Source organism: Heliconius melpomene, chromosome 17, assembly GCF_056956725.1.
Source record: "Heliconius melpomene rosina isolate 202511_hmr_F chromosome 17, ASM5695672v1, whole genome shotgun sequence".
Classification (NCBI taxonomy): domain Eukaryota; kingdom Metazoa; phylum Arthropoda; class Insecta; order Lepidoptera; family Nymphalidae; genus Heliconius; species Heliconius melpomene.
The window spans coordinates 14,974,112-14,999,715 of NC_140405.1; the positions used below are offsets into that span (position 1 = coordinate 14,974,112).

A 25,604-nucleotide genomic window follows, 5' to 3' on the forward strand; every position below is an offset into this window, starting at 1 on the left:
ATTCCCGCTATGTGTGCCAGCAATTTTTTTCGTGGAATTCGGTAAATTATAGGTATTTATTAATTGTTAGCAATGCGCCTTCGGTTGCGGTTGATAAATATTTCGTTCACGCGGACTGGTTTGGTAGATCTGCAGATGACATCTTAGATAAGCGAGCTACCAGCAAGAACAATTAACAACAACGCGAGTTGAATAAAAAAATTGTTTAACAGAAATTTATCAGTTGCTCTCATCTCAGTCATCATATAAGATATGTCATATGTTTTGGGGTCCCTATACTAATTTGTGAGTTTTATTTTTTATATTTTTACAATTTCTCTCTTGTTTTTCAAGGATGCACTACAAAATTTGTAACAAGAGACGTCGTTCACCGCCTTCCGTCCTCATTCGAGAGATTGTGTATTGAGGATCGAACCCAAAACCATCGCAGTCGGCTGCGCCAAAGTGACCTCATTATCTGTAGATTATCTTTGTGGAGCTAGTGGTAAAGCTTATTTTTAACACTTATAAAGTGTTATTCCACACTTAGGAACAGAAATGTTTTTTTAGACGTTTTTTAAATTCAAATGTAGCGGTATTTGAACACTCATCTCTTGGAACCCGTCTAAGCGCTCTGACCAATATAAGCCAAGTTAGCTTACCTCACCAAGCTTACCGAGAAGTTCTTATTTCTTGACTTTGCTTTAAAATCGAACCCACAACCATGTCGTCAAAAAGGTCCCAACGCAACTGTGCCACAATGGCATCGATTAAATCTTTTCACTGTGACATAATGAGCTTAATTGGACAAAATGTACATTTGCAAGAATGCCGCGTTAACCGTTCACACACGGCGCCGTGCATTTACGACGACAATGCTTGTTGGGATTCTTATTTTGATATATTGGCTTGTCAACCGCGGAGAGTGGTACATAAATAGTTTCACGCTGTATCCCGCATTTTAGTAGGCATAGAAAAGCTTATGTTAAGTAAGAACCTTTATTCCCTATTTTCTATGGTGTTATTATTGCCGGAAATGTATCGGTACCCCTAGGGCTGTGATATAATATAATCTTATCATTTTTATCATTCATTCAATATGATTATATTATATATTATTATATTTTTTCTGTTCACTTCGTAGTCTCACGATTGCCTCCTCGGTCTACCACCACTTCTGACGACGGTCCGCTACAGACGCCCATTCTTTCTGCTAATTGTCTACAAACTCTTACTGAACCTGCGCATATGTACCTACAATACGGTAGCGGAGTAAATGAAAGCGTCTAAAGGTACTTTTTGGGGTAAAAACTATAACTATTTATTTACTACGCGTCGTCCATGGCGCAGCGGCGTTTCGAAAGTCAGTCAGCGTTGTAACGCGTGACTGATCAAGTATTTTCCGTTGATTGACGTTCTGTTTTAAATACTGTTATTTTATACTTTACTAGTGGACCCGGACGCGGCTACGCCTGCTTCAACTATAAGAATATTTATTAAATATATTCATGAAATTATTTTCAATTTTCAATAGAATTAGTAAGAAAATATAAGCTTAAATAATCAAAAGAATAATAAGTAGATACACATTATTAGAAAAAAATATCTGAGTTATTGAAATGAACCAACAAAAGGATTAAAAGTAAATAAAGGATAGGTATTCTCAATATTAGAAAAAGTACCTAAAGTTTTCCGTGCGTGCGTACATAGATATCGACTCTACGAAATAACTAAACATTTCTCTCTATTAAGTAGGATAATTTTAGCGGGCAATATCAAATAAAATAAGAAGAGAACCAAAGTGTAGTTTAAATTAATTATAAACAGCAAATAATTACATAAACATTTACAATAGTTCGAAAATGTATGAAAATTTATAAAACCGTCAACGTCATCTGCCCGTTCGCGTCGGTCATACTGTGCCGCCCGTAGGCTAGGTCATTTCGAATCAGTGACATCTCCTTAATTATTTATTAGTATGTTATACAGTAAACTATAATTTCAATCTAGATAAAATGCTAAAAGTGACTATAACATTTATTTTCATAAGGATGAATATCAAAATGTCGCGGTAGCGGTTGCGTAGCGACGCGCCGGTTGTTATTAACATGGCAGAATAAATTGCATGTCAAATTAGAAAGTATTTTAAAATATATTAGTTTATATGTGTAATGTAATGTTATATAGCCTATAGCACTTCGGAAGAATGCAGCTTTCATACAAAACAAAAACAATGAAAATCGGACCAGTAGATCCAGAGATCTTAGCGTTCAAACAAACAAACAAACAAACAAACAAACAAACTCTTCCGCTTTATTATATTAGTATAGATACATACATATATAAATATTATATAAATAACTTTTATACTAATATTATAAAGCCAAAGAGTATGTTTGATTAAACACGACTATCTCAGAAACTAAAAGTTTTACTTCGATTAGTTATTATCCATCATTGCTGCCCACTGCTGGACTAGTTATCTTACAAATGACGTTCCTTAGTTTATATTGCGAAAAATATAATTATGTTAGTCTTAAAACGCGGCGTTGACTTCCCTCATTCAATGTCTTCAGAATTTGGCGGAAAGTGGAGAACAGCAGTGTTTTAATGGGCATGGAGTGTTTTAACAATAAGTTCCTCTGCTCATTCGGCTGTGTGCGTGGCAGCATGTCTTGTATGTACGTAGATAAGATACATCTCATATTATCAATTAGCGTTATTGGTATTGAATGATCACTTTGTAACAGCATCCGGGACTCGCGCTCGGACCTGTGTAACGGCCATCTGCCGTCGACATAAAACTTACCTCTGCTTACCCTGCTCCATCCTTCCTTGTTGTGCTACTCAACACACCGTGTTGAGTAGCAGAGCTCAGTACCGCGCTTTGTCTTGTCACCAGAGCGAATAAATGAAAATAATTGCACATGAATGGCAATCGCACCCACTGCCACAGCTGTGCCGCTGCGCCACGAGGACCTCAATCGTCCTTTTTAATCCGATATCTTGGTATATCTAACTGGTCCCGTTTTTGTACCACAATGCCTTACTTGTGTTTTTTAATTTTTATTTTCCGTTCTGTAAAACGTGTAATGTCTTTTTAGCTCATTCATCTGTACGTTGAAGTAGGTTTTGGAGATATTATCGAGTCGTCGTGTAAGGTTGCGCATGCGCATATTTGGATTATTGGCCGATTGGCAGCATTTATGTAAATGTTCTCTTGAAATACAAGTCTATATACTTGTAGTTGTTATTAACACTTTTTCTCTACTTGTAGTTGTTTTTAACACTCCGAACCCTATGTACCACTCAATTACGAGATATTGCGCGTTGCGTGCTGGATATCAACGCCGCACCTTACCATAGCAAAGTAAAGAAAATGACTTACATAATTATAATCAGTAAAAAACATTTTTACAGCAAAATCAAAACGTAGCGTGGCCGCATCTATCAACATATCGATCAAATGTATAATTGAATATTCATTGTCGACGGCTCACTACAAGCTACAAGCCAATTATACGCTAATGCGTTCCAAGCGAATAATTACTGTTATATGTAGATAATCTAGTGTTAGAATATCCTGTAAGAGGGAAGTCACCCCGTAAGGAAGGATGATTAACATAAACGCGATTAGTAAATATTTAAAAGGAGATATTACTTATCACCAACAAATACTTGTCATGCTCCTTTTAAACTACTAGATAATATTATCGAGCTCATTATTTAAAAATTGTAGTCGAAAATAGACACTGAATCGTTAAATATTTTCAAAAGTGATAACAGAAGGTCAAAGGTCAACCGTTATCAGTGTAATGCATGTCGTTTATATTTTGTTTGTTGTGGGGCTTTAATAAAAATATAAGTGTTCTTTATGCCCCTTAGATAAAGTTTTTTTGAGAGGCCATTATGGTGCAGTGGGACAGCGGGTGACTGTAAAGGCAATGATTTTGGGTTCGGTTCTTACTGGGGAAGCTAAATATATATACAAATTTATGTTTAACCCCCCCTTTTTTTCGTTATGGTAAAAAATGGCGTTGAGTTCCTCGATAAAATATGCGATGTCTTAAAATTATATTTTGACAATCTGATGATAGTGATATTATGTGAATGTAGAAATAAAAAAAATGAAGTCGTCATGCTGAAGGAAAAAAATATTTTTAACTAATCAAATACAACATTGACAGACGTCCAAAAAAGTTACTGATAACCCTTATATCACCTATATTTAGTTGAACAAATAAATAAAAAAGCGACAAACAAAAATTTATCCTACAACCGGCCATTTTGACCTATTAGCATTGGTGCGTTATGTTACTTATGTAGTACATTATATCTTGACTTGCGACCCGCTCGCGGCTTCGCCCGCTTGAACCACACTATTTAAAAAAAACAATGCTTAGCGTATGAATATGAGGTTGTTGAGGCGTAATTATAAACGTGACGTTGACGGAGTGTCTTGACGTTGACACTAGGTTTCCTTTGCCTAACCTGCTATGTGTGATAAAGCGTGAAGCTGCATTACTAATATATCCGAGTATACCATAGTTACCTTCACATTTACGCAAAGTGGCCCCCTTTGCGTATACGCGTAATCGAAATTTAAAATTAGTTTTGCTTATATTACGCAGTTCACTAAATAATATTAAGCTGTTAAGTCTTGCGGGTCTTATAAATATGTTATTATTTATTATTTACTATTTGTGTTGTTACAGGAAAAGGACACCACCGCAGGACATTCCACTATAATACGTACCTTAAAAGTGTTGAGACCAAAACGTGTACCACACTCCTATCCTTGTTGAAGCCAATCAAGCCGTCAGACATGGACGAGCAACAGCAGTACTGCCTCCGGTGGAAGCACCACCACTCCAACGTGCAGAGCATGTTCGCCCAACTTTTAGATCAAGGTACAATTTTTCATTGTAACTATGTTATAAAATCTAATGATGTCTCGTAGCTGGTCTGATAATAGAAACAGGACCTAAATAGTAAAACTCTTCAGAAGTTACTAGTAAACCACTCAAGTTTAGGTTGATATCATTTATATTTAAAAAAAAGCAATTTTTAAATTTTATTATTTTTATCATGCGCAAAGTTTCATTTATTCCGATTATTTATTATAAACGTACTAAAATCCCATCTGCTTTATAAAATTTAGTGAGTACATAAATCGTTGCTCTGGTGACAAGATAAAGCGCGGCTTTAAGTTCCGCCAACCAACACGCAGCTGTGCATTCCCATGCACACAGAGTGTCTTAACAATAGTTTTTCTCTTCTACATTCTACTGCTACTGCTCTTGCTAATCAAAACTAATTAGCGATTTAAAAAAAGTTAAATGATTTGTTTTTTTTTTTATTTAATATATATATATATTTTATTTTTTAACTGTATTGGGTTGATTTTATGGGTATTGTCGTTTAAAGACACCAATTAAGAGGGAGTCTTTCGGTTGCTGGCAATAAAGTTTAGCGATCGCCCAACACTCCAGGGGGCCTCGGTTATTATACTTTAAGTATTGATTGACCACGTTTTGGACTTAAACTAACATTGTTCAGTGACTTTGCTTGTTAAAAACGTTTTGAAATTCAAGATTATCTTTAGACCGTTTTGGTAAGCCTGCAGTGTTGAGTTCCGCAACGTAACTTGTGGATTTAAAAGTGCTTGTAATGAGCTAATTGAATTACGAATATTTTTATTTTCAAGATTTTCATTTTAATTTTCTTTTAATTGTAAGACAAACATAATTGAAATAACTGTTGTTCTAATAGGCCACAAGTGTGTGTATCTTAACACTATGTTCCCTCCGCCGCGATATACTCGTATAGCGTGAAGCTGATTTTTTTTAATATTTAAAAAATAGGTACTTAAGGAGCTGTGAAAAAACAATATTCAAAAGATATTTATTGTAAACAGCTTCTGTACCTACCGATATTTATATTTTAATGTCTTTCCTTTCAAGTAATGGCTTGAATATGGGATGCATTCTCGACTTAATTTTATGTCTTTTACCAACCATATTTTTAATGTTTACCAGAATGTTTGTTTGTAGCACATATGTACTTACTCTATATACTTATATGGAAACAACTAGTCATTGTGCACACGCACCCTTATAATGTTAGTATAGATGTATCGGTTTATCGGGCGGTAAGTGGAGACAGAATGTCTTAGTATTGCTATATGCGCAATATAGAACCCAGGGCCCTTCCGTGTACAGTCAGATATGTTTGTCTACTGCGCCACAATGACCGATCTGATCGAGCCTCACTCTCAAGTCACCCGCGCCTCTTGGAAACTGTCCAAGGGTTCAAATCCGTTACAACGTTACGTTCAATTTTTTTTACGTACAAACGTTTTTTTACGTTACAAATCACGGCGCTAATTTCCAACTTCAATTAACAATGTCTCGGAAATTTGGTGGAAAATGGGGGGTGGGGACTGTCTTAATCCATCTGCCTACTGTTGTATGTGCAGGATACAGCGTGAAGCAAATGCAGTGAAATATTATGTATAAATAAAGTCATTGACAACTGTCACATAGTTTGTACAAAACCATTTTTTATCATTTTTCCAATAATTTATGTTAACAAATGCAACATATTTTTAAATGAATTAATTTGATGACTTTTAAATTGTTTTAAATATAAATATATAATGAGTGTAGAATTTAATTGATGTACCTGCGTAAGATTATCTTTAAACTAGCTTTTTCCTGTGGCTTCGACCGTGACACATTCTTAGCGTAATTGTAGCCTTCCTCGATCAATGGACTATTCATATTTTTCATCATAAAAATATTAAAGTTTAGTGCATTCAAATAAACAGCTTCAGCTTAGCTAAAGAGAACCGAGAATCAAGACTCCATTCTGTTGAGACAGTCTAAACTTCCACTCAACACACAATGTGTTGAGTGGAACTCGACGCCGGCATGATAGTGGAAATAATTAGCACCCCGGGAAGGGGCTCGAACCCCGTACTGTTACCCCGTCTTTAAATTAGATTAGATACGACTTCATGTTTTTAATTAATGTTTGATACCAGTCAAACTTGATTTTATTTTACGATTTTTTTATAGTACATGATATTCGTTATCGTAAAGCAGCGTTATAAATGTTATAGATTTCTAGGCCTTTAGAAATAACCTGTTTTGAATAAATTACTTTTTTGGATTCCTTACATCCAAAAAAAAAAACCAACATCTTATAAGGTTTTTGCACTAATTTGTCTCTTTCTCTGTATCTTAAGAACGCGTGAACTGAACTTAATTTTAAATCCTTAGGTCTACAGTCCCTTAGAGCACTTAAATCAAACTTCTAAGTTAACACATTCAAAAGAGGATTAACTTGACTCTACATCCTCGCAGTACAGCGTCAAACGCTACGGTCTTTCGCCTCGTCATGCCCTTCAGGGAGTCCTTTGACTTCGTTACATGATCTTCCTCCAGTATTATATTGGTCAAGGTCAAGTGAGGTCTCTCCCTAAGTGTGGAGGAGGGATCTAGGAATAGCAACGACCGTTTATGTTTACGTTCGCAGCGGAATCAGACGTATGAGATACTTTTTAGAATGATGAAAGGTGGCAAAAATTAGTCTTATAGGAACCATCCGCTGAGTTAGAGGTATTGCGTGTTAAGTGGCGGACACCACACCTGACTGACGCTGATGCAACATTTCTCTTTATTACATACCGCAGCAAGTGGTCACGCCGTATCCCGCACACAGGAGGGTAGGCACAGGGAGCCTAGTGTTAAGACACACTGTTCCCCATTTTCTGCCGAATTCTGGAGGCCTTACGTGGTGAGTGGCAGGACTCAACGCCGAGCTTTGCCTCGACACCAGAGCGAAGAAATGGAAATATAAAAGTAAATAAATATTTCACTTCCTCGAGTGGGAATCGAACCCAAATCCATCGCGTTACAGTCACACCCTTGTGAAATCATTTAATGAAACGTAAAATAAAACTTCCCATTTTTTCCGTTTCTGAATAGAATTTCGAGGTAAAGTCTATTATATAAATCTATGAATGAAAATGACATTTCAAGATCGATTGGAAGGTGGCTAAACGGAGTGGGTCTCTGCAACAGTTAGCCATGTTTCAAGACATTGTCTTTGACGGCACCAGCATTACGTCTGCAGTCCATTCCTCCATAGTAGTATAATAGTCTTGTCTTCTATAAAAAGATAAGAAAATACTAATTTGACAAAATCAAATTACACCAATAACAATTTAATTATAATATACATTGATCAATTTGAAATGAATGGACAGAATCGCTCATTTTAAAATGCTAATATATTTAAAAAAACTAGTTGAAAATGTACAATTATTTTTTGAATATATATTTTTTTAAGTTTACTCATTAGTCATCACTGGTGTTTTACGGTATGGCCGCTCCCGTATCTTCTATACTTTCTTCTGATTCACGCTTATTCCCGCATAGCAGTGTAGGCAGAGGTAATAGGTTCGTTAAAACCCGCCTTCGTCCCAATTTTTTAGACATTGCGAGTTAAGCGGCGGATCTCAACGCCGCCGTGCATTGTTTACCAGAGAGTAAAAATGAATAATTTATTTATATACAATGATTCCTTCCTTCTAGTGCTTACATTACGTGCTATAAGACACAGTTGTATAGCGCCGCGACGGCCTCATTAATACAATCTATACTGATATATATATTTCTATGTTTTCCATTCTTCTGTGTGCAATAAAGTATAATATCATTTTGCGAGTTTGCTTCCTTGAACGTGCCAATATCAGGAACTATTTGTTGTAGAATATATCGAAAGGATTAAAGTATACCTATATTTGGCCGCATTTCAGAACGTTTCTGCGATGTCACATTGTACTGCTCGCCGAGTTTCGCCACGCAGGTGCCCAACAAGGATACAGTGGACCCTGGTAACATTCAGGGGGTGTCCCTGAGGGCGCACAGGTAGGTTCCCTATTGTTTCTATTCAATCGTTCAGGTGTTTTGCATACCTCACGCCGCCTTCTCACTCTTATATTTAATAGTGGTATGTCGGTTAACCATTCATGACATTCCTTATTTTATTACTTTATTATCTACTCTTTTATTAGTTACATTAAAATTATTGACTTTATTAATTATAACGAAGTACGTATTCAAAAAATTAAATCTTTTACGCTTTATAGTATTGGTCTCCTTACAGTTCATAATTAGATTGGCTTCAGTCATAAAAAGTAAGGCGGCTACCGTTACTACTTCACTTTTCTCATTTAGTGTAACATTAAAATTAAAAAATGTTATCACAATTAACAATATCTAATATTTATAATTTTTTTAACACGTTTTTAATTATTTTGCAATATAAGAGGCAAATGTATTTCACCACTCAGCCTTATCTTGGGAATTGTAATAAAGAGGCTTTAAATTAAAAAATAAAGCACCGTTGATTATTATTAATTAGTGCTAATTTTTTGAAAAAAGTTATTGCTTGTATTTTTATCTGTATTGCGAGTCAACGAACAGGAAATTATATATGAAAACTTAATCTGTTATGTCGCTCGCCTCTAAAAAAACAAAAAAATAATTTTCTTTTTCTAATTGGTACAAGCTGCATGTTAAACATTTACGTTGGAATAATTCTAATTTTCCGATAATGACGGATACAATTCATTTCCGGAATTTAAATTTCTTAAGGCTTTTCCCCTAAGGCATAGCAGATGAGGCAGAGTGTAGCGTAGGTTCGCGTTAAGACGTTTTGTCTGACCAGACCGGAGAAGTGAAAATAATAAATGTACGTATGTTTACGTAGAACTTTAGCGTAGCGTACTTTTGCGTTAGCGGAACGTAAGTTACATTTTCACTGAACCGCGACGGTTGACGGGCGACCATCCTAATCAGAGATAAACTGATCGAAGAAAATACTACGGTTATTTTACAGGGTCGTCTTGGCTGCGTGCTCAGAACTGCTAGGCGCGTTGCTGGGAGCCCACGAGACCCAGGGCGAACCAGTTCTGGTGATAGATGGAGCTGATCCTCTCCATCTGAAGTCACTCCTGGATTACATGTATACGGGAGAAATGAATGTTCACGATGTAAGTATGTTAAGAATTTCGGCGTAGCTTAATGAGAAAGTATGGCTTAGTGGTTAATGAGGTTTCATGATGTCCAAGAGGAAGTTCAGTTCTACGATTTTCAATTAGTATATTAAAAATTAGTTTTGCTGTTTTGTTTTCATAATAAAGAATCAAAATAAAATATCTATATTAAAAGTTAACTTAGAACTTTAGCAAAGTAATATTAGATTGCCAATATAGCCTCAATCATGGATATGGCATGTAATATAAATAAGAACAGATAGTTCTAGAGATTACTGCGTGGGTGGCAGGGTGGGCACAGACCACAGTAGGTACGTTGTTCGAGATATTGCGCGCTTAGTGGCGGAAATCAAGCCTACACCTGTCATACATACATACATACATACATACATACATACGTTTTCGGATATAAAATGTTCAGTTTCATTATATTATCTGGCATAGATCTCCTCCGGCGTGTTTGTAAGGAAGACACCTTACACCACCACCATGTTTAAAAGTGTTCGAAGTGACTGACCACTTTCACATAAATACCTTGTTGCGGCTCAATTGGGCCACGGCGGCGTTAAATATAATATATATCAAAGATACATGACATTTCTTGTTTTGGCCACAGATAAGAATTGATAAGGCTGTCTTAAAAAAGCTTTACACAAGTTCAGTGTGTGTAAAAGATAAAAAATTGATTGTTCATTCGATATTTTTGTATATTATTATACATTTTTGAGGCCGTCATGCGGCACAGTGCCTGGCCATAAACGCGGAGATTGTAGGTTTGCGTCTCACTTGAGGAAATTAATTATTTCTATGGCCTGCCGCCCACCTTGCCATGTGCGAGATACAGCGTGAAGCTAAGAAAGTTTAGAATATCCCAAAAGTATAGGAAAGTGGAGTACTGAAACACTAAGTTCTTTATGTATCTAAGAAATTTCTTTATGACAATTGAATGAGCTTCACTATATTCCGTATCGTGTAAACGAAACGGAATACGGAAACGGAATACGGAAACGGAATGTCTTAACTAGTGTTAAGTGTAACTCCGGTCACCACTTTACAGACACACGTTGCATGTTGAATGTAGGAATTTAACGCCGCGCTTTGTCCACGAGAGTGGAGAGATGAAGATAATTTAAATATATCAACTTCCCTGAGAATCGAACACTAGGCCTTAAAGTTTACAGACAGTTTTTTATAATTTATTTTAAAGTAATGTCGCTCAAGTCTTGTTAATTAATGTGTGTGATAATAATCTCCTTGTTTCTTTGTATGTATGTGTGTCCTAATGACTTGTAAATTGACACTTTTATATTCTTAATTACACCCTAAAAAGATTAAAAAAAGCATCTCGAAAGTACTGTTTTGTATTTTATAATCTGTCTCTGAATCTGTCACGTGAATGTTTTTTTGGTTGTTTTTGACATTTTTATTTTAATTCAACTTAGTAATTTAGGACGCCTCGCCGTATTAATAAAAACGCGGCGTTAAGTTTCGCCTCCAAACCACTAATGTTGTTGTAACTGGCTTGTCCGCGTGGTCATATGGTAATAACTTACAATCGTGTATGACACCAGACCGACGCATTCTAAGTGGGTTACATCGAGACTATTAACGTGACGTAATACAGCTTATATCCGAACTCGATAAACGGAAACTCTTCAGCTTTATAATATTAGTATAGATTTTCAAATGCAGGAATATCAATAACGTAAAAAAAACTTACCATTTGCTTATAATAACGTACACTATATAACAGTTTAGGTTTATACTCAGCGTGTCGAGTTTAATCAAAATTTGCTTAATGATATTTACGTGATTCAGTAACTAACACGAAACGTCTAATTATAAGAAAATCTTTTTTAGAGTAAGTAAACCGGCCAAGTCTGACTTGCATTATTTGTATTGTAAGTTCTCACTTTAAAAGCACTGTTGAGATCCACCACTCAACACGTAATGCATCCTGAATTCTGTGGAAAGTGGGGAACGGAAAGATGGTTAGCGGGAAGTATATAATACACAATACGCGACAGATTTCAAACAATATGCGAAAAAACGTAGCAGAAAATCTCTTGTTTGTGTTGATTTGAAAGTTTAATTTTTTATGTGTTCCAAGGAACTGAAGAACTGGATATTTGATATTAATTTCGGTACGGAGTCTTAAAAGTTTTTTTTTCTGTACTTTCAGTCAGAACTAGAGGGGCTGTTGAAGACTGCCAAGGAACTTCGTATCAAAGGCCTCACGGATATACGATGGAATAATAAAGACGAGCCGCCGGACTGTTCTACAGGTGAGTCGATGTTTTACTATATTTTTTTCAGATTCACTATATTTTAAATGTCAGATAGTAAGACTTTTACGTCAATACAAGGCCTTTGCCTTAATCTGATCGGAAAATTTCAATTTGAAACATAAACATCAAAATAAATATAACATTTATATTTAAAAGAACAACCATTGTTTTTTACACAGAGCAGCGTTCTAAGTTGGTGATTGTTTTATGTTAATTTCAAAAGTACTCGCAAAAAGATACCTGAATAAACGATAATTTCATTTTAATCTTATTTTCTCTGCTGTAAGTGGGAATCGAAGCAATAACCATCACATCTACAAACATCTTTATAAATACTTTATTTAACGGTCAACAGGTGCAGTTACAACAACGGCAGCTCAAGATAGACGACAAAATAAAGCAAATGACAAAGAAGACAAGCAAGACAAGCAGGAAAAGCAAGAAAAACAAGACAAACAAGAAAGCAAGACTACACCAACAAAGAATACACAAGACTGCAAGAATACAATAAACAAGAATACTCAAAATAAGAATACAGATGTTAAGACGCCTGAAAAAGATGTTGTCAAAGAAAATGAAATAGAGGAAGTTAAAGAGAAATTCAGTGTTAATGGTACATTTTAATTTAAATATAAAAAATGCGCGTGAGTTTTCCGTTTGTTTCGTGTAAACTATCATATATTATAACTAAACATCATTAAATTTTGTACGTAGATTTTTAATAACATAGTCAGTATATAGTCAGTCAGTAGTAATAATATAGTACACAAGAACCAATATTAAAATAAAAACTTTTTGACTGTATTATCTATATATATAAAAGGACTTGTCCTCACTGACTGAGGTAAGACGCACGCACAGCCTTAACCGCTGATGGTAGAAACGTGAAATTTGGACAAAAGTTTACTTTCGTAATCTGGACATCCACTAAGAAGGGATTTTGAAAAATTTTAACCCTAAAGGGGTGAAATAGGGGTTCAAAGTTTGTATGGAAAAAAAATTAAATCGGCACCGATTTTTATAAAATTTGAAATTTAGATTTTTAAAAGTATTTAATTGAACACGTGTTTCATCGTTTTCTAGAATTCTGCCCCTAAGGGTGCAAATAAGGGGTTGAAAGTTTGTATAGGTTTTTTTTAAATTGTCACCAATTGTCATAAAATTTGAAATTCAGACTCTTAAACGTATATAATTAAACACATGTTTCGTGGTTTTCTAGAATTTACCCCCTAAGGGTGCAAATAAGGGGTTGAAAGTTTGTATGGAAAAATCTTTAAATCGCCACCGATTTTTATAAAATTTTAAATTTAGACTTAAACATATTTCATTGAACACATGTTTCATGGGTTATTAGAATTCACCCTTAAATAGGCAAGCGAAGCTGCGCGCGTCCGCTAGTGTATATATATTGACTGTATTTATTGTATTTTTATATGTTTTATCGGTAAATAGTAACTTTGTTTTGCAGGAGGACCTCCACCATTAATAAAATTACACACAAAAGATAAATCAAGTCCTCTCAAAAGGGATATATCTGATATGTAAGTGATACTTTTCAAAAATATTGAAAATATCCTCAATGTTTTTACCATTTTGCTACCAAAAAGCTGAATAAAGTATATAATATTATTCTAATTAGTGGCTTTAATTTTTTTTAATTACTCTTGTGGTTTTCATTTTATTTCATATTATTATTTTTCTTTCAGTGAAAGTCCAAGTCCGAAAAGGCAAAGAGTCGCAAGTGGTACAGAGCATACGGATGATGAGAATAGTCAAATAAAAACGTAAGTGATTTTAGTTTTTTCTTATTTATTTATACTTCTTTAATTATTTCGACCTTGTCAAGGTCTTCTTTGCCTACCCTCAAAATTTATAAAATTTCTAACGTATTTTTTTTTTTTACAGTGAAAGAGATCAAGAATGGCGGCATGGGAACTTGGTAAGTTTTTACTAACATATTCGGCTTCACGCTGTATCCCGTATTTGGCAGGGTAGGCAGTGGGAATCTAGTATTAAGACACTCCATTCCCCACTTTTCCGAGTTTTCGGGCAATGCGTGGCGTCGTTCGTGGCGGAACTGAACGCGGTGCTTTTAAAGCCGTGGTAGAGCGAAGAAATTAAAATATTAATAAATAAAAATTCAAAAAAAAATAAAAATTGTGTCCTTGCGCCACAACGGGCTCACATATCGCACCCCCAGTAATATAAGGGCCTAAGTCAACATTTTTAAAAACTGAGATTTTAAATGCTAAGGGCACAAAATGAAATTCTCTACCGGCTAACACATTTGCGTCCTTCTCACACTTGCCTCACTTGGCGCAGGCTTTTACTACTACAAGGTAGCAAATGGACTCTTCAAAAGTTGTGCGATTCGTGTTTGTGCTCTTTTATGACAATGTAATCCATACCTACCTATATTATAAATTCGAAAGTAACTCTGTCTGTCTGTCTGTCTTTTACGCAATCAGGCCTAAACCGCTCATTTAATTGTGATAAAATACTCATATAGAGATACTTGCGGGTCTCGGGATGAACATAGGATACTTTTTTTTCTCATATTTGTAATATTTTCGATATATACCAATATATTAAAATAATTAATTTGACATGCAATTTATTCCGCCATGTTAATAACAATCGTCGCTACGCGTTGCTAAGCAACGGCTTGCAAAGTTTGTTGTTTTAAGAAAACGTCACCCAAAGTGAGTTTGTTTAATGCATACATGGCGCGCGCCGATATAGATTTGTATACATTAACAAAAAATATATGATTTCTATAATTTGATATTCATCCTTATGAAAATAAATATAGTAGTCACTTTTAGCATTTCATCTAGATGGAAATTATAGTTGGGCAGATGACTTTGATGATTTTGTAAATTTTTATATATTTTCGAATTACTATTATTTTTTATGTAATTATTTGCTGCTTATAATTAATTTATCTGAGTTCGGTTATCTATACCGATGTTATACACTTAAAATATCGTAATTTTATTCATTTGGGATTTTATTTACACTAGTATATAATAATTCGCTATATTGCTAAAAGTCATAATTTTATAGGGACCTTATTGGTTCCTTATACTACATCAATTAATTTGAGTTTTGAATAATATATGGGATTAAACTTAATTAGTTCCATATTTGCGTTATATTGTTTTGTACTATACGGGCCTAACTTCGAAATGTTTTTTCAATAATCAATAAACTATAGAATTTATTCACATAATTATTACTTTTTCAGTGTTTTTAATAGTGCATTTATTATAGAACAAATTTACCAAATTTCACATTAATAGCATTGATAGTAAGCATGTAATTTGAAAAAAATGCTAAAATGAGAGAATCTAAAATCTTTAATCGTGATTTCCCGCAATTTTACTTTTTTGGATTGTGCCTTTATGTCTAAGGGTTAGGTATGAGTTCGATATATCAAAACGTAACTTAAAACCGTTATGTTAAGGAAAACATAACGTATCGATACATGTTTTTAGAAAACCTTTTTTACAGAAACTTAAAACTCAACATAGCTGTGATCTGAACAAAACCGTAATAACGCAAAACTTCTGAAACGTCAAACGATTTTATATCGAAACTAACTTCCTCTCTTTCTAAGTAATGTATTCCGAACGGGCGTAAATGAGATAAGGCGAATATCTGATGAACTGATATTCGCTACCCCTCTTTCTATCCGTATATTCTTCACGGGTGTAAAAGACATGAAGCGAATATCCGATAGCTAACTAACTAGCAGATTCATGTTTTGGCGGTTTTCTTAGTTAGTTACTAGTTCTTCGTTATGAAATCGAACTTCTAAATAAATGAATAAGGTTAAAATTTGGACTTAAAATTTGATTTTGTATTTTAACATTATTTCAATTTAATTACTAAATATTGTTTTTTTAACTTATGTTTATAGTTTATATAGCATTTTTTATGGAATACTAATTAAATATATTTATTATTATATTATAATTTTATACTTATGATTGCGATTATTGACAAGTCGAAAAAAAAAACGATATCTGAAAACCGTTTTTGATATCGATACGAAAATCATATATCGGTTTCATAACCGTTAACGGAAAAAAACGATAACGCCCATCTCTACTAAGGGGGCGATATTTATACGACCTCATTTACGAATATATTTAAATCTCTATATATTTGGTTGGATGCGTTGATCTTGCTAACTACTTTCGATATTTTAATTTTGTCCGTATCTTAAGTACCTTAGTCTTGTAAATCAAAACCTTTTGAATAAATTAAATATTGTGTTTGTTTTGTTTTAAGAGTCTTTTTTTATTTTTGAGCTTTTTCTTCTTAAATTTTAGGATATAACAGCGGAACGAGTGGTAGGATGGGCTGGCGCAGAAGGCATGTGGTCGCGGGATCAATCCGACGACGAGTGGACAGACCCGCCTACTGATATAGGCTCGTTTCTAAGGACTAAATTGAAAGTGGACGGTGATAATAGTGGAGGTTAGTTCCTTTATGTTATATATATCTTTTATAATATCTAGTAGAATATTAATAAGAAAATAACCGACTTCGGAAAAAGGAGGGTAGTTTGATATGTACGTATGCGTGTGTGTGATATGAGAATTTGATACTGTTTTGGTATGATAATGACGCTCACCAGATACATCGCTCAACATCCAATGTCTCGAGAATTGGGCGAAGCGTGGGAAATGGAGTGTCTTAACACTGGGTGCATTCTGCTTATCCTACTATATGCGGGATACAGCATAAAGCGAGAAAAAAAAAAAGTATATAATTATAGATGAGGAGTCAGACGGCAGCGTGCCGGGTGCGCCAGCGCACGCCTCTTCGTCCTCTTCCACTACCAGTACAGCGCATATAGATTACGTTAAACGTAAGTAAATTTTTAATTATTTTATTTTGATCATCTTAGCTTCACGCTGTATAGCAGGTTACGCAGAGAGGACTTAGTGTTATGTCACTCGGTTCCCCAAGCATGGCTCAGTTTCCCCATTAACACAATGTCTTCCATCGAGACGAAAAGTGAAAAATGGAATGTCTTAACATCAAGTTGTCTCTGTGTATGAAAATGTGCGAAATTAAAAAAAATCAATTGTATTTTTTTTACAGCAAGTAAATTAGGTGTCCTAGACCCAAGATTTACGGACGTTGTCAAGTTGAAGGACTATCTACAACACGGTCGTAGACCGCAGTTTTGGGAAGAGAATTATGTTAAGCGGGTGAGTCTTACTTTTTATCAGCTCCTTCATCAGTTATACGCCTCATTCACCACGTTTCGCAGAATTTTTGAGACATTGTATATTGAGTGGCGGAACTCTACACAACGCTTTGCCCTGTCATCTGGGCGAAAAAAATACAATATTAATTAATTTCTTCACAGTCATGGGCTGTGCCGCTGCAACTCAACTTGTTTTTTATTTTAAAAAAAACGAAAAAAATGTCACTAAAATAATTAGGAAGGAGCGATATCTTAACACTAGGTACCCTTCCCCTACCTTGCTGTGTGTGGGATATAGCTCGAAGCTGATTTGATTTGATGGTAATGTCGGCATTCCATGCTTTTGTTGCCTGAATTCTTGTTTAAAAATTCCTGCATAATTTTGTAGAGGATTGTTCAATAAGTAATATTATTTAAAAGAAGCGTTTGTAAGCATACATATGTTATGTAGTAAGTGACTTAAATTCGTGAATCGCTAAAAGCTCAACAGTCCGCCAAGTGTAAACGCGACGGGGTTGTGATTAGGGGCGGTGTGTGGAACCCGGAGTTCTTACAACTAAGTTCCCTCTGCCCTATGCGGATACAGAATAAAAATAACTATTAAACCAAGGTAACAAGAGAATTACTCGAAGCGGTTTTTTTATATTTTAGTTTTATTTTAATTTCCAGGTAATGGAGGCTGTACGTCTCAAAGAGTTGGAAATGAAACAGGCGGCAGAGATTTTAGGCGTCAGTTACGGTACTTTGTACGGACGGTATAGAGATGTCTACGGGTGTATCAATAGGCCTTATCGGTAAGTTGTTGCATAAGTTAAGCGATGCTGGGTCGCGAGAAATGGGATGGGTTGAATTTTTTCGAAGACTTTGATTGTAATGATTTAACTTGTGCTTTTTTTATAAAGGAATAAACATTTAGGAATATTTTTAACTTTAACTTGAAAAACAGGAGGTATGTTGACATGTATGTATGTGATGTTATTGGAATTGAATAATATTTGAGTATGGTGGTTTATTTAGGATTCCATGCATCAGTGTGTTTATGTTGGTCCACAAATTTCTTAGGAACTGAAAGTCATATCGAATTCATCCTGTTTAATTGGCTCGAAATTAGCATAACCATATATATGCAGAGTAGATGGAACCTCGTGTCAAGACACTTCATTCTTCACCCTCCTCGCGAATATGATACATTTTGTGTTGTGTATAGCGAAACAGAAACAGTGAAAGATTGACTGATTGGTGACAATTTTTCTTATTATTTCTATTATTTACAGTACTGCGCGAGATTTTTGGCAAGCTAAAGGCCCTTCAGAGATCCTTGAACGTTTGCAGCGTGGTGACTTAGGTATTGAAGCTGCGGCCCTCGCTTTAGGAGTCAATCCCGCGAATCTTGCAGCTTATGTGGCTGATATTAGTGATCAGGGTGAGTGAATTGTGAATGAGACACTAAAGCCCTTTGGTATTATCACTGATTTTCCAGAATTCCTTAGGAAATAAATAATTTGTATGCGTCTTTATATGTATACTAGCGGACCCGGACGCGGCTGCGCCTGCTTGAAATATAAGAATATAATTTCTATAGAAATATAATTTCAATCTAGATGAAATGCTAAAAGTGACTATTATATTTATTTTCATAAGGATGAATATCAAAATGACGCAGTAACGAACGCGGTCGCGTAGCGACGACGGTTGTTATTAACATGGCAGAATAAATTGCATGTCGAATTAGAAAGTATTTTAATTTATTAGTACATATGTGTAATGTAATATTATATAGCCTATAGCACTTCTGAAGAATGCAGCTTTCATACAAAACAAAAACAAAGTAAATCGATCCAGTAGATCCAGAGATCTTAGCGTTCAAACAAACAAACAAACAAACAAACTCTTCCGCTTTATTATATTAGTATAGATACTTATTATTTTTACTTTTTTTATTTATAATTAAAATACAAAATATTCTTTATTCACATAGACTATTATACGCACATTTGAATCGTCGAATGTACATATTAACAAAAAGCTACCACCGGTTCGGAAGGCAGTTCTGCTGTGAAGAGCCGGCAAGAAACTCAACATTTGCTCTTTTCAAAGTCAATAATATAACTTAACTATTACATTAGCTGGCAGCTATCCTGCATTACATTCAATAGACATTAATTCCATACATGTTTATCCTCTAAATATTCTTGAACAGTGTAATAAGCTTTACTTGTTAGAAAAGCTGATTTGTTTGTTTTTTTTACAGATATTTTAAATTTTGGTAGTGGCAAACTAAGAATACACAATATTAGTGTAAACTATACATACTACATATATATTATATCTATATTTATAGGTTATTATAGCAATAGTCTTGTTGGTAATGTGAACTTTAATAAAAACTGAACTTGTTGAGAGTAAATTTTGGTTGACGTAAGTTGGTACGTATCCCCATACAAAAGTGTCCTTTATATTGGTAAATAGATTCTTGGAGTTCCTTAATAAACTTTTTAAGATATATTATTTTAACATTCAACTCCCAATTTTCGGACATATCAATTTTATTCATTTCATTCCATTATATATTAATATATATTGTATTGACTATTCCAAATAGAATATGAAACTTTACCCATCGAAGTGGACCAATCGTTGAAAATTCGTGCCCGCACATACAACGCAGTGGGCGCGCCTCTTATAGCTAAACCTCCTAAAAAACCTGATAAGGTGAGTTACAGCTCGGCACAGCACAGCACGTTCGTGGTCGCTTAGACTGATTTCATTTTCACTAAGTTAAACATAGTAGCATACAAAATAAGATAAAAGAAAGTAATCATTTAATTATAATCAGTCCCCCAGTATTGTGCATCGAACCTACACCTATCCCGTTTTCAGTCGGTTTCAGTCAAACTGTGACATAAATAGATGTTTTTTTTTTAATTTATCATGTTAGCGGGTTTACTCTTAAGTCGACGATATATTTTTTTAAACTATTTTGCGATTCCCTTTATTACAGATACCCACAAAGAAAGTTGTAGGAAGTCCTGAAGATGAACAATCGATGATAACAGGGAATGTTATCAGTCAAGATAAATTAATTCAACCGGCATGTAGTGAGTATTTATACGTGTATATTAATATATAAATTTGTTATATATATTTTTATGTATTTTCATATATTATTTGTCAGACACTCTTGTATGAAAACTCAGTCTGTCTCGGGATTGGGTCTTTTTTTAGTCATACATTACAACTTTTTTATAATACCTTTCTACATTATATTTATACATTTACAATTATTATAATACATTTCTTTGAGGTATCGCCATTTGAGTTTTCGCCTAATGTCAAACGGCAACAATCGTAGATATGTAATCAAATGTAAAACCGGTAATGGTTTTGTTTTCTTTATTATTAGATTCTTTTTACTTCACAGCTTGCAGTGTCTATGCCTGAAATACACTCATTTCGCATACAATCAGCGTTTAGAAACTCTTTCTTGTTACGGCTAATTAATTCGTGTAAACGTTTGTTACAAAAGGTGGCAAATGGCCGTCAATCCGCGTCGCGTCCCTGGAGTCACTGCGCGGTAGTGAGGCGCCGCCCTCGCCCTCACCGCCCTCCGCCGCCCCGGCCCCGGCCCCCGCCACCGCCCCCGCCGCCCCGCCGCCCTCGCCCTCTCCGTCGCCCTCGCAGCTGATGAGAACACGCCCCGACTTGACTATAGTTGCGAGACACAACAAGGACACGTGACGGTAAGTGCTACGTCACAAATGTGCTGTCACGTCATTACAGTTAATTGTAATTTTACTGTCGAGATAAATAGTTTGCTTAATTATTATGTCTTCAATTCTTCAAAAATATGAGATTAACTTATGTGTTTGGATTTTTTTTGGATTCTGTATTCGTTTTATGTATACTGAAAGTGTTCTGTTTTTTTATGAATATATATTTTTTTTCATTTAGGTCGATATTTTGAAAAATATAGTATTTTTACACCTTTTAAAATGAAAATTTGTGAAGATTGCTTTGTTAATGAAACTGTTCTAAAACGTTTATATAGGCTGATCAGCTTCACGTTTTTTCTCGCGTACACGTGTTGGCAGAGAGAACCTAGTTAAGATACTCCGTTCTCTGCTTTCTCTCTGAATTGGATGTTGAGTGGCTTAACTAAACGCCGCGCTCTGTCTGGCCAGAGAGTGGGGAAATGATAAATATATAATTCTGTCCCACTTCAAAATAGGTAAAGAAAAGCTAACATCATATATATAACGATATATATAGTTTATATGTGCATATTTTATTTGTACTATATTGAAACAGACCACGTCCAGTATGACTGACATATACAAAATGACGTCATTGGCATAATAATATCATTTATATTTCATAGAAAAAAGGTAAATAAAAGCTTGTAAAAAGAACTTTTTTGTTGAGAAATAAATCACATTTATTGTAAATATGACCAATTGTATATGCAAATAAATTAAATTGAAATTTGAGTACATTTAATTAATTTATTTTAGTTTTTTAATTTCGTATTGGGATTATGCCCTTTATATTTATATATAAATTTGATGCCAAATAAATAAATTATGTTTTTAATAAATTATTAACAAATTTTGTTATTTTTTGTGATTGATTCTAAAGTATTTTTTGAAATGTACTCAAATTTTAATAATTATTATATTATATACATATATTGTTATGTTTTTTTTATAGTTATGTTATTATTATTATTACTATTAGAAAAAAATCATGTGTGTGACTGAAAATTTAGTGTAAAAAGCATTCATTGTACATGAATTATTCCATTTATTTCCAGAGCGATATTTTTAGCATATAGACAAAAGAATAATTAATACTATATAATAAAAAAGTTTAATTTTATAGAGCATAGATGTATAATAAATTTATAAACCGTCGGTTAGTCTGTTTAAGTGTAGTTTCTAAATATGAATTGTTCCTCTCATTGTCCAACTGTAGGGTTCTTTTTAATTTAAATAATATATAACGTTAACTGGCTGAATAAGTTTAAACATTAGTTACAATTTTTTTTAATATAAAAAAACTATATAAAATGTATAAAAAATAGTTATTATATTTAATATAATTATGACCTTATGATTTTTTCAATTGAATACAGTTATATTTTGACTTTTGTTTCTTTTTTTAATTAACTTAAGACTTTTGTTCTCAGGTCTTTGTCTATTTCTTTAATAATCTTCAGATTTTTTTCAATGATGTACTTGTTTTTGTTTTCGAGTTCCGATTTAAACATGTTCTCAAAATTATTATATTATTGACGTTAAACTAAACATATGCATATATTTTTTTATATTTTCCAATCCAGATTTAATTTAATGAACTTTTTAAATTACGATTAATCGGACAATTGTCTTTTTTTTAAGGTAGATGCGGCATGTTTTTTTTATTACAAAAAAATCCCACCCCCTACTTGTATATAATTATAGATATATTTTATACTCTGTCCAACTATAATTGGATGTGTCGTACCAAATTTTCAATATAATTCTATTTTATAAATAGTTTGTAATTGTTAAGTTATTTGTTTGTTGTCTACTCATAGGTTAGAATTTGTTTATTTATTAATTTACACCACCGCCATGTTTTTTTTACACGTTTTATGAATATGTACTCGTATATAGGATGGAAGAGGCAGCGCTCCTTTTACTGAAACTGCATATAAGGTAAAATATTTCAAACCCAGAACTAAAGAAATGAATCAAGGTACCTCAACAGTTTAGACGCAGGATTTTTTTTTCATTTCACTATTTTTATCCATACTTGTATTTCGTGTGACGCACACATACGTATGCGACGTTGCCGCTTTGACTGGTACGTGTGTGCGTCTTTATATTATATTTTACAAAGGACGATTTATTTTAAAACAATAACTTTATTTATTTTGTTTGAAAAAATAACTTTTTCATTTTTGGGAATTATTTTTTTTCTTAATTATATAGGGCTTTTAGAGAGTAGGTTAAACTATGGTTTCATTAAAGTGGTGCTGACAATTCCACCCTGTATATGTGTAATGTATATGTCTAGGTAGATATTAATGTAAAAATATGTTAGTTTTAAAAGTATTTTTTGTCTGTCCTAAGTAAAGGTCAAAATTAAGGTTTTTTTCTATTTGTGCTGCTTTAATAAAATGTATTATGATTTTTCCTTTGATTTTTAAGGTTATAAAGCAGGTTACCATTTTTTGGTATAATTTTATGATCTATCTAGACATATATAATATATATACATATACAATTAAAGCATGTGTGTGAACAAAATCATTGTCTAATTCAATTGATAATACTTTGACATTCAATTACTAGAGAAAGAAAATATTATTTAAAAAAGTGGCGGACCCTAAGGCCGCTTCGACGTGTCGAATATTGGAAACTAACCTAATTTAAGTCCAATAATTTCCCTAAACTACAGTAGGAATTGAATCAACAACCGTACGTATATACGTAGCATTTATACTCATTTTTTATCAAACTTATATTCTTTTTCATTAAGCCCACATATCGTTTTTATTATTTTTTTTATATAAAATTTGTTTTTAGTTTAATTTTGAAATACGATTTATGAGATAAGACATATTTTTTAAATAATCCACAGCATCCATTTCAAAAGTGTCATTTAAGTTGGAATGATTTTGTATTACACATAAAAAAATGACAAAAGACAAAAGACACAACTGAAATAGAAAAATGGTGGTTAGATTTATTTTTCGCGTTAAAAATGTGAACTGTTGCTTAAAAAAATGAAATTGTTGACTTTTTTGGATTGTTATCCAAAAATTCAAGCAATTTGTCATTTTTGACATATTTTTTTAGAAATTCCGTATAATTGTTAGCTAATCTATAATCAAAACTCATTATTTTTAGTATATTATGTATTTAATGATAAGACACGTTGTTTTTGTTTAAGCGAAGCGATCTGCCTTTGTTAAGAAAACAGTTTTTGTAAAAAAAATATATTTTGTAATAGAAAAAGTTTTTGTTTTTTTGGTCATAATTTTCGGTCGCTTTCGCTTCATATAACAAAATAATAACTACTACTTGTTAGGAGATATTAAAATTTAAAAAATATAATCAGAATATTGTTTTATTTTTATTATGTTTTTTTCAGCTTCATACTTTATCTTACATATACCAGGATACGCAGCGGGTACCTGGGAACCCAGTATTAAGAGACTTCGTTCTCGATAAAATACTTTCGTTTCTCACTTTTCGCCGAATTTTGAAGGCATTGAGTGTACAGAGGAGGAATTGAACGCCGCGCATTGCTGCGAGCTCACAACCTTTTGAATGTGCTGACTGCTGCTGTTCTGTGGTATTCAATTATAAAAGTTACATTCTAATCTATACTTACATGGAAGATGTCATTAATGGCTATAGCAGTGATACATACTAATATTATAAATTCGAAAGTAACTCGGTCTGTCCGTCCGCGACGTGATCACGGCCAAATGCTCAGCCGATTCTGATAACATTTCATATAGACTAGGAAGATAGATTATTTAAAAGTACTTAATAATAATATATACTATTGTTGTATCTACTGTTACAGAGTGACTGAGGAGCGTAGGGGAGCAACAAATAATTTCAGACATGATGGATTTAATTTTTACTTCTTAAAGGTCACGCAACACCCAGCTACGACTATTTTTGTCATATTGTTGTTACAAATTATTTAAAAAAAGAAGGAAAATGTTTAAAATTTGATATTTTTCGCTTCTCCGGAAGTCCCTCTTTAAGAGCTCTCAATGTTTTAATAGATATTGTGAATGATCTCCTGCCGAGTTCTTCGCCTTTGAGAATTTCAAGATTGCTGATAGGGTTGTCGTCAGAGGTTCCATGGGTTAAATACAACACTAAAATTATTAGTAATATTATATTTGTTCCACGTTAGCGGGGTAGGTAAAGGGAACATAGTATTAAGACACTTCGTTCCCCACTTTCAGCTAAATGTTTAGACACATTGTGCGTCGTATAGCGGAACTGAACGCTGCTCTTTGTCAACACACCAGAACGAGGGA

The 25,604-nt window shown here is 33.8% G+C and overlaps 1 protein-coding gene across 5 annotated transcripts in view; it reads left to right on the forward strand.

Moving 5' to 3' along the window:
* LOC146530552 (uncharacterized) overlaps positions 1–24,663 on the forward strand; it is a 58,782-nt gene extending 34,119 nt beyond the window's left edge. For 4 of the 5 annotated variants that reach the window (XM_085200368.1, XM_085200367.1, XM_085200370.1 and 1 more), the window contains 16 exons: positions 4,695–4,889; positions 8,804–8,915; positions 9,889–10,042; positions 12,228–12,330; positions 12,689–12,946; positions 13,802–13,874; positions 14,040–14,117; positions 14,239–14,272; positions 16,671–16,818; positions 17,120–17,212; positions 17,449–17,558; positions 18,227–18,351; positions 18,832–18,980; positions 20,160–20,269; positions 20,559–20,655; positions 21,084–24,663. In XM_085200368.1, coding sequence (XP_085056494.1) covers positions 4,805–4,889; positions 8,804–8,915; positions 9,889–10,042; positions 12,228–12,330; positions 12,689–12,946; positions 13,802–13,874; positions 14,040–14,117; positions 14,239–14,272; positions 16,671–16,818; positions 17,120–17,212; positions 17,449–17,558; positions 18,227–18,351; positions 18,832–18,980; positions 20,160–20,269; positions 20,559–20,655; positions 21,084–21,295 — 1,941 coding nt within the window. In that variant the 5' untranslated portion in view covers positions 4,695–4,804 and the 3' untranslated portion in view covers positions 21,296–24,663. Of the gene's footprint in view, positions 1–1,145; positions 1,272–4,694; positions 4,890–8,803; positions 8,916–9,888; positions 10,043–12,227; positions 12,331–12,688; positions 12,947–13,801; positions 13,875–14,039; positions 14,118–14,238; positions 14,273–16,670; positions 16,819–17,119; positions 17,213–17,448; positions 17,559–18,226; positions 18,352–18,831; positions 18,981–20,159; positions 20,270–20,558; positions 20,656–21,083 lie in introns of those variants that run through there. The other variant, XM_085200366.1, reaches the window with a different exon arrangement.
* Positions 24,664–25,604: the final 941 nt, after the last annotated feature.